This window comes from Triticum urartu, chromosome 2A (assembly GCF_056163025.1).
Source record: "Triticum urartu cultivar PI428250 chromosome 2A, HENAU_Tu73, whole genome shotgun sequence".
NCBI classification, from domain to species: Eukaryota; Viridiplantae; Streptophyta; class Magnoliopsida; order Poales; family Poaceae; genus Triticum; species Triticum urartu.
Window position 1 is genome coordinate 456217407 of NC_141874.1, and position 14140 is coordinate 456231546.

Below are 14140 nucleotides of genomic sequence, written 5' to 3' on the forward strand. Positions count from 1 at the left end.
ACAAAAAGCCCCTCGCACTCTCCATATTTGTGTTGCACGGTCGAATCCCTGACTACATCGCCCTCTCTGCATCGATTCCCCATTCCTAAATCCCTAGCTCCTCCCCCTTGTCGTCGTCCTCTCTGCCGCCAGGCGTCTCCGCCGCCCTCTCAGCCACCCTCTCCGCCGGCAGCCGTCTCCGCCGCCCTCTCCAGATGAAGGGGTGCACATCATTGAGTGGGAAGCAGAGGCGTGGAGCAGGGGTGTCATCGTCGTCAAGCCACCCTCTCTCGTTCAATGGATGTGACCTCGTCGGTGCCGACATGATGAAGGACGAAGAGCCTTGGGCAAAAATCACCAGAGAGGTGCGCTACATGGATGTCGATTTCTGCAAGGTGCGTGTCCCCCTTCCCCTCGCAGATTTGCTTCGGATGCCCATGAACTTGGGCTTTCCTGATGCTAACATTTGATTTGCTATGATGGTAGGGGACTGAAAACCTACCAGAATTTGACTGGGGTATACCTCAATCCTCTCCCGATGCTGCTTTCAATGGCACTGACAAAAGTGACCATTGTTGCCACTTACTGAACCCTACGAGAAGAGTTTGCTCTGATGGATATGACTATGGGCGTAGATTTCTTGTTTGTCCTCGTGAGGTTAGTCAAGTGCCCAACTTTTGTTAAAAAATGGCATGTCAAAATGTGGAAAAAGGTGGGTTGAACAAATTGTTGCACTAAACAAATTGGTATTATGTGTTTTGCAGGGTTATGATACATGTGCTTATCTGAAGTGGGTGGACAAAGAATGGCAGGGGAGGCCTAGGCAGGTGATTGGCAAACTTGCTGAAGAGAATGTGGCTCTTCAGAAATTTGTCTTTGACAAGGATGCTGAAATTCTGAGGCTGAAGGAAGAGAGGAAGGCCATGATCATGAAGCACAAGAAGGATATCAGAACTAGGGATAGGAGGGAAACTTGGTTAGCCTGTTTGGTCTGCTGCTCTGCACTATTGTATGGTGTTGTAGCATTAGTGATAAGAGGTTTTGTGTAAGTTAGGTAATTTAGTATTTGACATGATGTGAGAGGTGAAACTATTTGTTATCAGTTGCTACTTGTATTGATTATATGAAATCAATGGTTACCTATTATCTATGTTGAGTGTTGTAAACATTCCAAACTGGCAAAATTCTCTTATTTGACATGAAATCAGTGGCTTGTTCACTTAACTAAAATCAGTGATTCTCTTATTTGACATGAAAATATACTCATTTCTGTTAACTTAACTGTAAGAAAAATTCAAATCAAGCAAAATTCAGTTAACTTAAAGGTGCAAATTTCAGTTAAGTTAACCATTTGGAATGGGCCCAGGGATATTCAGGTAGTACAGCTTGGCATATTTGGCAGAAAGTGAGCACCTGGTACATTCTAATTTTGGATGTGTGCACATGGGCACAACATGAGCAGAGAACATGCAGTTCAACAGCAGATCAACATGGGCATAGAACATGGAGTTCAACAACAGTTCAACAACAGACTGACAACATAGATAACAGCAGTTGAACATCAACTGCTCAAAATAGATAACTTATATGCCAACATATATATCAGCATACCTAACTACTCTTCAGCATCTTCACTGCTTCTTCAGCTGTTGTAGGCGGATGGAGTGGCGCACCTTCAGCTCTTTCTTCAGCGGCGCCTTCTTCTTGTTTTGCTATGGCTCCTTCACCTCTTCTACTTCTTCGACCTTCACCTCTTCTGGCAGGAGCTCGACGTCCGGCAGGAGCTCGACGTCGATGGGCTTGTTTCTGCCACCCTCAACGGCGGCCTGTGCAACGAGCACAACCTCATCCGTGTCGTCGTCAGTGATGACAACAATCTCTGTCAGGTCATCATCAGAGGCGTAGTCGGCATCATCGACTGGAGCAGGCAGCGCGAGAACGACACCGACGGCGTCCGCAGGGTCGCCGTCGAGGGGGACCAGGGCCAGAGAGGTGGTGGAGCGGTACATCCACCACCTAGCTCGCTGGTATGGATCCATGTTGAGCGTGCCCTCACGCATTGCCTAGACGAGGAAGGACAGCGGCGGCACTGTGAGGCCTGTGGGGAAGGCACGCGCCTTCTCGCCGTCCGTCAGCTGCTTGGCCAAGCCGCGCGCGTGACTGAGCATCATCTTCGGGGTCGGGAATCAGGTGCAGACCTCTCTGATCTGCGCGCGGAATGACTAGTCGTCGCCGGCCAGATCCTCCAGTGCAAGCTTCCATGGCTCGATGTTCGCCATGGCGGCGGTGGTGAGTTGGGAGTGGAGGTGACGCGATCGGCGGGTGGGGAGTGGTGAGTGGGGAGTGGTGGGCGGTGCAGTGGGTGGGTGAGTTATATTGATGCGGTGGGTGGGAACGCGAACCGTCCAGAATGGAGTGGGCGTCTCTGTGAAGAGTACAAGTAACTTTGTGCATCTAGCACTAACAAGTTCCTACTCTTACCGCACTGGCATTGCACTCTACTTCTCTGACCACAGGTCCTGGGTTCGAGACCCAGGCCAAACATTTTTGTATTTTTTTATTTTGGGCATCTCTAGCACACAATAAATGGAGTTCAGTTCACCCAAAATTAGTTAGTTCAAAAAAATTCAGTTAGTACACATGACAAAATTCAGTAAAGTGGAGGTGCAAAATTCAGGAAAATGGAGAAGTACAAGTAGATTACTCCATGTAGCACTAACAAGCTCCTACTCTTACCGCACTGGCATTGTACCCTACTTATCGAACCACAGGTCCTGGGTTTGAGACCCAGGCCAAACATTTTTTTTGTTTTTATTTTTATTTTTTAATTTTGGGCGTCTCCAGCACACACAATAAATGGAGTTCACCCAAATTCAGTTATTTCAGTAGAATGGAGTACATGTGCTTCATCAACATATTCAGTTACTTCATACATTCAGCAAATGTACAAAATTCAGGAGTTTACACAAACAACTCAAGTATATTGTCTGTCACCAAAAAATTCTAAATGTCATTGCCACAAAAAATAAATTCAGAAAAATGTCTTGCACTCAAAAATGCTGGCATGAAGTTCAGATATGAACTTCTACAGTTTAGCATGAAGTTCATTTATGAACTAAACAAACATCTAACTGTCACCCCAGGTGCATTCTGAGAAACTGGAATTTCTTCAGTTAAATTGAGATCAGGTATTGGCTCCCTTGCTCCATCTTCACCAAACATGAGCCTGTATGCTGGATAAGAGCTAGCTTCCCTCCTGTCTCTTCTCCCAGCCACTCCTCTGCCTCTTGCTCTACTCCCAGAAGATCCTCCTCTCTCTGTAGTGCCAGATCTCACTGTCTTTCCTTTCTTCCTTCCTCTTCCTCCAGTTGCACTTGACCCTGGATCATCTGGATGTGGTACTATTGCAGCTTTCTTCCTTCCTCTTCCTCTTGCCCTCACACTTGTTGTGGCTGTGGTTGTGGTTCTTCTGGGAGGGATAGAATCCCTAGCTTGCACCACAAAAGCAAACTCTTCAGGAAGTGGCCCGGGAGGATTCCAAGTGCTCACATATGCCCTCTCCTATGCAGGATCACAAAATGTCAGGAAGATATAAATGAGAAAATGAAATGCAGGTACAAATTCAGAGAAAGACAGTAATATTAAAAGTGCACCTCCTGGCCTATAGTGTAGACCATACTGCTTCTGTCATTCATAGGATCAAGCCTAGGATCAAGTCTTGTTGGCATAATATCCTGTAGTCAGAAAAACAGTTAACTGAAATCACTGTTCAAAGTCCTAATTCAGAGAAAAACAGTTAACTGACATCATTGTTCAAAGTCCTAATTCAGAGAAAAACAGTTAACTGAAATCACTGTTCAAAGTCCTAATTCAGAGAAAAACAGTTAACTGAAATCACTGTTCAAAGTCCTAATTCAGAGAAAAACAGTTAACTGAAATCACTGATTTAACCTACAGAATTGAAGGATCTCCAACTTCATCATCATCTTCTAATTGAGCTTCCTGTTGCCTCATAAACTTGGCATGTCCTCTCTTGTTGTGGTCAGCACTACCACACACTGAGCAATGCATGGCCACTCCTTTTTTGTTGATGTAAATAGTTCCATCTTTCTTCTTCTCTTCTGGTGTCTTTCTCCTGTTCTTTGCTGGCCTACCCATTTTCTTTGTGAAGACTGGAGGGTGGATGGGAATGCCATTCATCTTTTCCCAGCTTTTCCTGTCCCTCATAGGCATGATGTTGTGCCCATATGCCTTTAGATAGTTTTCTATGCTATAGCACTTGTGAACCAATGTTTCAGGGTCAATCCTATCAGCTCTACAATAGGCAATCACATGATTGCAAGGGATGCCATCCAATTGAATTTTTTTTGCAATCACAAGTTCTTGCTGGAATATCCACAACATACTTGTTGTTGCCTGATTCAACACCATAAATGCCAAGTCCTCAATGTGTTGGAAAGCAGTTACCTGAGTACTCTGCATTCTTGTCCAGTTTCTTTCTAATCTTGGGGCAGATAAGTCCAGTCCACTTTTCTAAAGCTTCTTTGTACTTTCTGTCATGCCTCACAGTAATTTTATGTGTTATGCATTCTAGCATTGATATAACACACAGTTCTCTTGCATCCAAGATGTAGCTGCAAGAGAGACATAGTAAAGTTTTGTCAGAACTCAGTGACACTGCAAGATTGTGTTAAACATAACTAAACTTGTTTGCTAGAAAAGTGAACTAACTGAAGTTTACCTGTTGTACACCTCTGACATGTTGTTCAGCAAGATGTCACACTTGGGGAAATCTCTGAAGTATGCTTTCACCCACTGGTTGGGGGGCTTGCCATCCAACCAATTATATGCCTCCAAGTTCTGTGCCCTCAGCTTCTCTCTATTCAAGGTCCACTTGTCCACATTAGTTGACCTAGCAATGGCCCACAACATATTCTTCAGTGTTTCTCCTTTGAACTTCTGGTGGAAGTTTTGATAAAGATGTCTAACACAAAATCTGTGTTCTGCATCTGGCCATATCTTCTCAACAGCATTGATCAAACCCTGCAAAATTAGTTCATAAACATGTGAGACAACAGCACCATATGGAAACATGCAACAGCAACATGTTTGGACAAATGGAACACACCTTTTGCTTGTCACTCATTATAGTGAAAGGGGAGGTGTTAATGATATTTAAATCATTCTTTAAAGTGGTGAGAAACCATTCCCAAGAGTAAGTCGACTCCACCTCCACCATCCCCATTGCAATTGGAAATATGCAATCATTGGGATCAATCCCAATAGCTGTAAGCAGCACACCCTTGTATTTGCTCTTCAGGTGACACCCATCAACAAATATAATTGGCCTGCAACCCCTCAGGAAACCTCTCTTGCAGGCATCATAGGACCAATATAGTGAAGATAGGTGATCTTTTGGAAGCAGGTCACCTATTTCCTTCACTTTGGTTGTGCAAACAATGAATTTGCTCCCTGGATTACTTCTCCTTAGTTCTTGTCCATAGTCCCACAACTGGCTGTATTGTGCTTTCTCATCACCATGTATGATCTTAAGTGCAGCACTCCTGGCCCTGCCAAGCTTCATTCTCACTGGATTAAGCTTGAACTTCTGCTGAACTTTTCTTCCAAATGTACCCAAGTCCATGCTCTTGTTGTCTCTGAACTCATCCATAAATATCTCAGTCAGGTACTTTACTGTCAAGCACTTGGAATCCCATGTTTTCTGACAGGTGTGCTCTCCATTGTACCTCTGATGACAATGCTTCCTGTTCTATTGTCTCTAGATGCTTTCAACCTCCAAGGGCAATCAGGTTGACACACACCAATGAATCTCTCTACCTCATTTCTAGCTTTGATGATTTTCACTCTGTTTTTGACTGTGTATGCAGTGACTGCTTCCCTTAGCTCTTTCATTTCTCCAAATACTTGCCCAACCCTGAATATTGGGTTGCTCATGTCCATTTCTGCATTGAATGTTCTGAATGTATATTTCAACTTCTCCAACTCATCTTTTGACAGGTTGATCTCATCATCATCTAGTGGATCTTCCTCCTCAAATATCTCTTGCTCTTCTTCATTGTTGTCATTCAATGATTTGTCCACATTCTGAGCAAACAAATCATCATCTCCATCTTCACAATCATAGTCACTCTCATAAAAGTATGAGTCAGTTTCATTCAACTCTTCTTCTCCATCATTGTTTTCAACTGCATTATCTGGATTCTCTGCATCTGCATCATGATCTGCCTCTGCATCCTCTTCTTCCATTGCATTATCTGCATCATGATCTGCCTCTGCATCCTCTCCTTCCTCTGCATTCTCTGCATCATGATCTGCATCCTCTCCTTCTTCTTCATCCTCATTTCCATCTGCAGTTGGGCATCCTTTTAGTATGATCTCAGGATATAATGTCTGAATCTTGTTCTCATCATCAACTAACAAATCCAAAGTGTTGGCTTCTCTGCTGGACCTCACCATAGCAGCTATAACATCTGGATTGTCCACACAAAGCAAGCCATCACCATAGTCTTTATCTGGCAAAATCCAATACACCTTGATTTGAGGGTCTGTAGGGTCATAGTCCATCCTTGCCAAGCAATACTTGATCATCCCCAGTGACCATGTGTATGAATGACAGTAGTCAAAAGCTTCATGACTGCACCCAATGTAAGAGAACTTCATTTCTCCACCTATGCATTTCCCCAAGAAAATCCCATTGTGCTCAAACTCCACTGAGAAAAACTGGCTAGCTTCTCCATTTGTCACTGCAATAATTGACGCATTAAATTTTCAGTGCACAACACATTCAACTATAACTAAATCATAGTTTCAACTGACAAAGTACAGTGCTCAAACTCTAACTGAATCTGTACATGATTTTCAAACAGAAATATGTACCGAATATCAACTAAAAGACCACCCTTGCTGTAACACCCCAGATGTAACTTTCCCTATTTGTACTCCAACTCTTGTCGTTTCCGGCGTTAAGTTATTTTATTTTCTCAGGTTCGGGTCTTTGTCTCCGTGTGTACTTCAAGAGGAATGCATTCGTTCATTTTGTTCGGATGTGAAGACTATATGTTGCAATTTTCATTCCGTTGGATTCAGCTTCAATATTTTATCTGTCAAGGTGCTAATGGTGGTCAACCTCTTCAGGATGGCTCCTCCAACGCGCACGACTCCGAATCCTGATCCGCCACCACCTCCACCTCCTCTAGAGGCATGGCAAGCTGTGATGGCCGCAACCAATGCAAACACACATCTGATCATGCAAATTCTTCAAGAGCGCAATCAAGGCAGTCATGGGAATCAAGGCAACAATCAGAGTCACTTTGCTACACTCAACCAGTTCCTTGCTAACGGGCCAAAGACTTTCAGCAAATGTGTTGAGGCAACCGATGCTGACGATTGACTTGTGGACCTGTGCAAGCATTTCGAGTGCAGTAACGTCGGGCCTGAGGACTTTGTTAAGTTCGCTTCCTTCCAACTCAAAGATCAAGCTGCAGAATGGTTCCAGCAGTACAAGGACTCCAGAGGTGGACGTGTTATCACTTGGGATGATTTCCGTCGAGATTTCCGAGCTCATCATATTCCCCAGAGCGTGGTTGAAAGCAAGCGTGAGGAATTCCGCAATCTGAAGCAAGGCTCTTTGTCTGTCTATGACTACAACAAGTTGTTCCAGAAGCTCGCCCGCTTTGCCAAGCAGGACGTCCCTGATGAGAAGAGCATGATATATCAGTTCAGGGGTGGTCTCAGAGAAAAAATTTAGCTCGCTCTTGTCCTCTTTGAGCCCTTGAGGTACGATGAGTTCTACAACATGGCACTGAAGCAAGAGGCTGCTCAGTTGAGGTGTGATGCTTCCAAGAAGCGAGTCAGAGATGTTACTCCTTCTTCCTCTACTCAAGTGGCCAAGCAGCAGAAGTTTTGGCTTCCTCCTCCTCCGTTCCGTCAGCCGTATCAACAGAAGAGCAAAGGTGGCGGTGGTTCTTCCCACCCACCCAACCCTGGCTTTCAGAACAAGACTTCGTCTCAAGCTCCAAGATCGAGTGCTCCGTATCACCGTCCGCTTTCAGAGGTCACGTGCAACAAGTGCCAACAGAAGGGTCACTATGCCAACAAGTGTCTCAACCAGAGGCGTCTTCCTCCTCCTCCTGTCAGATCGACAAGTACAGCTGTGGTCAAGCATAACCCTAAGCATGCCAAGGTCAATTTGATGAATGCAGCTCAGGCAGAGGACTCGTCAGATGTGATCATGGGTAACCTTCCTGTTAATGATATTCCTGCAAAAGTTCTTTTTGACACGGGTGCATCGCATTGTTTCATCTCGAGACTGTTTTCATCTAAGCATGGTTTGCCTTTGCAAATTTTGCCTAGTCCTTTAGCGGTTGTCTCTCCCGGTAAGCGCATGCATGCTAACTCCATTATTCTGGATGTTTCTATCACTTTGGGTGACTACAAGTTTCTATCTTCTCCAACGGTTCTCGGTGACTCGGATATTGATCTTATTCTCGGAATGGATTGGCTTTCTAAGCACAAGGCTCAGCTTGATTGTGCAGCCAGGCAGATTCAATTGACTCATTCGTCTGAGGATGTAATTGTCTTTGCCGCTCGGGATAATACCATCCGTCTGTTTTCTCTCAATGAGAAGGGTGAATTGGATGCCATCTCTCAAATTCCAGTCGTTTGCGAATATCAAGACATCTTTCCAGAAGAGCTTCCAGGAATGCCTCCGCACCGGCCAGTTGAATTCGTTATTGATCTTGAGCCTGGCACGGAACCTGTGTGCAAACGTCCTTACAAACTCGGACCTGAAGAGTTGAAGGAGCTGAAGAAGCAACTCGATATGCAAGAGAAAATGGGTCTCATCCGGCCTAGTTCTTCTCCGTGGGGTTGTGGTGTTCTTTTTGTGAAGAAGAAGGATGGAGCGGACCGACTTTGTGTTGATTACCGTCCAGTGAACAAGAAGACCATCAAGAACAAATACCCACTTCCCAACATCAATGAGCTGTTCGAACAACTCAAAGGTGCCCAAGTATTCTCCAAGCTTGATCTCCGTATGGGTTATCACCAGATTCGCATTCGTGAAGAAGATATTCCCATGACAGCATTCAGAACAAGCTTTGGTTCATATGAATACACTGTCATGTCTTTTGGCCTCGCCAACGCTCCTCCGACGTTCTCTCGCATGATGAACTTCATCTTCAACGCCTACACCAATGACTTCGTTTTGGTCTATCTCGACGACATTCTGGTTTTCTCCAAGAACAAGGAAGATCATGCCAAGCACTTGCGTTTGGTGCTTGATAAGCTCAGGGAACATCAGTTCTACGCCAAGTTCTCCAAGTGTGAATTTTGGCTCGATGAGATTCTTTATCTTGGTCATATCATCTCTGCCAAGGGCATTGCCGTGAATCCTGAGAAGGTGTCTGCAATTGTGAATTGGGAACCTCCTCAAAACGTGAAGCAACTCCGCAGTTTTCTCGGTCTCGCAAGCTATTGCCGAAGATTCGTTGAAAACTTTTCTAATATCGCGAAGCCTCTCTCAAATCTTCTCCAGAAGCACGTCAAGTACGTTTGGTCTCCGGAGTGTGATATTGCTTTCAACACTTTGAAAGAGAAATTGATCACTGCTCCAGTTCTGACTCCGCCTGATGAATCCAAGCCGTACGAGGTCTTTTGTGATGCCTCTCTCCAAGGTCTTGGCGCAGTATTGATGCAAGAGAAGAAAGTCGTTGCTTATACATCTCGCCAGTTGAAGCCTAATGAGAAGAACTACCCCACTCATGATCTCGAGTTGGCGGCAGTTGTGCATGCTCTTTTGACTTGGAGACATCTTCTATTGGGAAGAAAAGTGGACATTTTCACTGATCACAAGAGTCTCAAGTACATCTTCACTCAGCCTAATCTCAACCTCAGGCAAACTCGTTGGGTCGAAATGATTCAAGAGTATAATCCGAGTATTGAGTATACTCCAGGCAAGGCCAATGTGATTGCTGACGCTTTGAGCAGAAAGGCCTACTGCAACAGTCTGATTCTCAAGCCTTATCAACCCGATCTTTGTGAAGCTTTCCGCAAACTTAACCTGCAAGTTGTTCCTCAAGGTTTCCTCGCCAACCTTCAAGTCTCTCCTACCTTAGAAGACCAGATTCGCCAAGCTCAGCTTCTTGATGCTATGGTGAAAAAGGTGAAGATTGGGATTGCCAAGAGTCAGTCCAAGTGCAAGTGCTACCGCCTTGATGACAAGGACACTCTCTTCTTCGAGGATCGTATTGTTGTACCCAAAGGTGAACTTCGTAAAGTGATCATGAACGAGGCTCACAATTCTCTCCTCTCCATCCACCCTGGGAGCACGAAGATGTATCAGGACCTCAAGCAAGCTTATTGGTGGACTCGAATGAAGTACGAGATCGCTCAATTCGTGAATGAATGTGATGTCTGCAGAAGAGTGAAGGCAGAACACCAAAGGCCAGCAGGTCTCCTCCAACCTCTTGCCATTCCAAAATGGAAGTTTGACCACATTGAGATGGACTTCGTGACTGGGTTTCCAAAGTCCAAGCGTGGCAATGATGCTATATTCGTTGTCATCGACAAACTCACCAAAGTGGCTCATTTTCTGCCTATCAAAGAGTCGCTCACTGCAGCTCAATTGGCAGAACTCTATACCTCTCGAATTGTCTCTCTGCACGGTATTCCTCAAGTGATCTCTTCAGACCGTGGCAGCATCTTTACCTCGAAGTTTTGGGATTCTTTTCAGAAGGCCATGGGCACTAACATCCGCTTTAGCACAGCTTTCCATCCTCAAACAAGCGGTCAAGTCGAGCGTGTTAACCAGATTCTTGAAGATATGCTCAGGGCTTGTGTGATCTCCTTCGGCATGAAGTGGGAGGATTGTCTTCCTTATGCTGAATTCTCCTACAACAACAGTTTTCAAGCAAGTTCGGGCAAGGCCCCTTTTGAAATTCTGTATGGCAGGAAGTGCCGTACCCCTCTCAACTGGTCTGAAACCGGTGAACGTCAGCTTTTGGGTAATGACTTAATCACAGAGACAGAAGAAATGTGCAAAGTCATTCGAGATAACCTCAAAGCAGCCCAATCCCGCCAGAAGAGCTACTATGATAGTAAGCACCGTGATTTGGCTTTCGAGATCGGAGATCATGTTTACCTCCACGTCTCTCCTATGAAAGGTACTCGTCGCTTCGGTATCAAAGGGAAGCTTGCCCCTAGATACGTGGGACCATTCAAGATTGTCAGCAAGAGAGGCGACCTCGCCTATCAACTCGAGCTTCCTTCAAACTTTGCAAATGTTCATGACGTGTTCCATGTCTCTCAGCTTCGAAAGTGCTTCAAGACTCCTGACCGCACCGTCAACTTCGAGGACATTGAGCTCCAAGAAGATCTCTCTTATCGTGAGCACCCAGTTGCTATTCTTGAAGAGACTGAACGCAAGACTCACAACAAGTTAATCAAATTTCTCAAAGTCAAGTGGTCACACCATTCCGACCGTGAAGCTACCTGGGAACGCGAGGATCACCTCCGTTCTGAGTACCCGGCATTCTTTCAGTCCTAGATCTCGGGACGAGATCCTTTCGTAGTGGAGTGTTGTAACACCCCGGATGTAACTTTCCATATTTGTACTCCAACTCTTGCCGTTTCCGGCGTTAAGTTATTTTATTTTCTCGGGTTCGGGTCTTTGTCTCTGTGTGTTGTGGTCGTTGTCATGCATCTCATATCATGTCATCATGTGCGTTGCTTTTGCATACGTGTTCGTCTCATGCATTCGAGCATTTTCCCCGTTGTCTGTTTTGCATTCCGGCGCTTCGTTCTCCTCCGGTGGTCGTTTCTACCTTTCTTTTATGTGTGGGGATTAAACATTTCCGGATTGGACCGAGACTTGCCAAGCGGCCTTGGTTTACTACCGGTAGACCGCCTGTCAAGTTTCGTGTCATTTGGACTTCGTTTGATACTCCAACGGTTAACCGAGGGACCGAAAAGGCCTCGTGTGTGTTGCAGCCCAACACCCCTCCAATTTGGCCCAAAACCCACCAAACTCTGCTCTATGTCCTAGAGCGTTCGATCACGATCGCGTGGCCGAAAACTGCACCTCATTTGGACTCTCCTAGCTCCTCCTATGCCTATATATACACCCCCCCATTCCAAATTCCGGATCCCCCTCGTCCCTAACCCTAAAATCCCAGATCCGCCGCCGCCGGACACGTCCGGACGGCGCCGGACACGTCCGCTGCTCCCCGCCGCTGCCACGTGGCGCCTTCCCATACGCCCGCCGCCTCCCTCCACGCGCCGGCCCGCCGAGCCCAGGCAGGGCCCCCGCGGCCCATCGGCGCGCGCCGCCGCACCGCTGCTCCCCGCCGCCATCTCCTCCGCGCCTCCTCACCCGCTCCGCCGGCCGCCGCCCGCCGCCACCGACCTCGCCCGCGAGCCGGCCGCCGCCGCCCGCTTCCCCGCCCGCCGCCACCGACCTCGCCGGCGCCGCGGCCGCCGCCCGCCGCCACCGGCCGCCCCGGCCTCGTCCCCGACTCCGGCCGGCCCAACTCCGGCGACTCCTCCGGACGGCGATCCTCGGGCTCCGTGCGATCCAGATCTGGATCGGAGCTACAGTAAACCCTAGGAGAGGTTGATTTTTTTTTGCCAAGTCTCGAAATTCCTGATCCAAGTTGCTCTGTTCGGGGCCCCGTAACTTTGCATCCGTAGCTCCGATTCATGCATATAGCATATAAAAATGTTCATCTCAGAGAGTACATCATTTCATTCCATTGCATCATTTTCATTTGAGCTCATCTTGATGCCCGAAATGCTGTTAGAAGAGGGCTACTTGAGTTAATTGTCAGATCTGTTACTCTGTTTAGCACTTTTGTCATTTTTGCCATGATTAATGTGTGCATGATATGCCCGTGAGTTCTTCATATGTTTTGTTAAGGGTTTTGTCATCTTTCCAGAGGTGCAACCCATGTATTTTTAGGGTGTGTGTGGTGACTTGTGCAAGCTTGCAAAGTGAGGCACCCGGTAATTCTGTTTTCAGGGACTTAGTAATTTCACCAAGTCCTGGGATTGTTTATCTCATGATGCCATATGTTCATGTTGTTTCCTAGTGATCCGTGCCTCTTTTGAGGATGGTCAGTAAGGGAGTTTTGTTAATCTTGTAGTTCTCTATCCATCCATGTCTTTGTTTGCAATTATGGAGCACCCTAGCTTGAGTCAATCGAGCTCTACTTTTGCTTCGTTGTGAATCTGGGCAGATCGTCAACTTGTTTGCGATTTTGCCGATGTTATTGTAGTTGATCTGTGCATGCTATGCCATTGTTTTTGCCATGTCTAGCTTGTATTTTGTGCCTTCTTTATTGGTGTATGCTTTTCTTTCCATGACTTGCACCGTGGTGAGTGCATCAAGCTCGTAAACATGCCTTCGTGAGTTATGTTTCAGCATGTCCCGGTTTTCACTAAGTCTGAAAACTGATTATGTTTTTTGCTATGTTCGTGTGCTTGTTAGTATATTTTGTGATCCCTTTTGGCTCAAGGCCACTAAGGGACTTTTGTTAAGCTTGTTGAGTAGCTCCATGCCATGTCTTTCTTTGTCATGTTCAGGTCCTGTAGCATGTTGTTTTGTTGCTCCGAAGAGGGCTATATGATCTGAAATTCCAGACAAGTGTTAATTTCACTAAGTCTGGGATCTGTTTACCATTTGCGTTTTTGCCATGCTTGTTTGAACCTGTTAATGGATGATTTGGCCGTAGCTCAATGCTAGACTTTTGTTAAGCATCTTGTGGGAATCCCTGCCATGTATTTTTTTGTCATGATTGGGTGCTGTAGCATATTCATTTCATTGCATTTAGATGCCTACTTGCTGTAAATCGCAGACCGGTGTCATATTTGAATCGCTTGCCATTTCCAAACCGTAACTCCGTTTCCGGCGTTCTTTATATCGTTTTCAAGCGATTTCATCTCATCTTTCCAGTGGCACACTTGGATTTCCAAGTTGAGGCCAGCTTCATGCATTTTCCTGTCATATCTTGCATTTCCATCCCGCATCGCATCCCGCATAGCATATCATCATTTCATCATATTGCTTGGTCTTGCACGTGGTTGATTGTATCCTTGTTGCTTGTTTGTCTTGTTTGGGTAGAGCCGGGAGACGAGTTCGCTAACG

General features: G+C 46.0%; 1 protein-coding gene across 1 annotated transcript; it reads left to right on the plus strand.

The window, feature by feature from the left end:
• The first annotated feature begins 302 nt into the window (after positions 1-302).
• LOC147985440 (uncharacterized) lies at positions 303-1028 on the plus strand. The gene is made up of 3 exons (XM_087539884.1): positions 303-374; positions 466-636; positions 744-1028. Exons 1-3 carry the CDS (start codon positions 303-305, stop codon positions 1026-1028), a joined length of 528 nt encoding a protein of 175 aa, XP_087396010.1.
• The last annotated feature ends 13112 nt before the right edge of the window (positions 1029-14140 follow it).

Coding starts and splice junctions, on each gene's coding strand:
- LOC147985440 (XM_087539884.1), top strand. CDS start 303: ATGATGAAGGACGAAGAGCCTTGGGCAAAAATCACCAGAGAGGTGCGC. Junction 375..465: donor TGGATGTCGATTTCTGCAAG/GTGCGTGTCCCC, acceptor CTATGATGGTAG/GGGACTGAAAACCTACCAGA. Junction 637..743: donor TTCTTGTTTGTCCTCGTGAG/GTTAGTCAAGTG, acceptor TGTGTTTTGCAG/GGTTATGATACATGTGCTTA.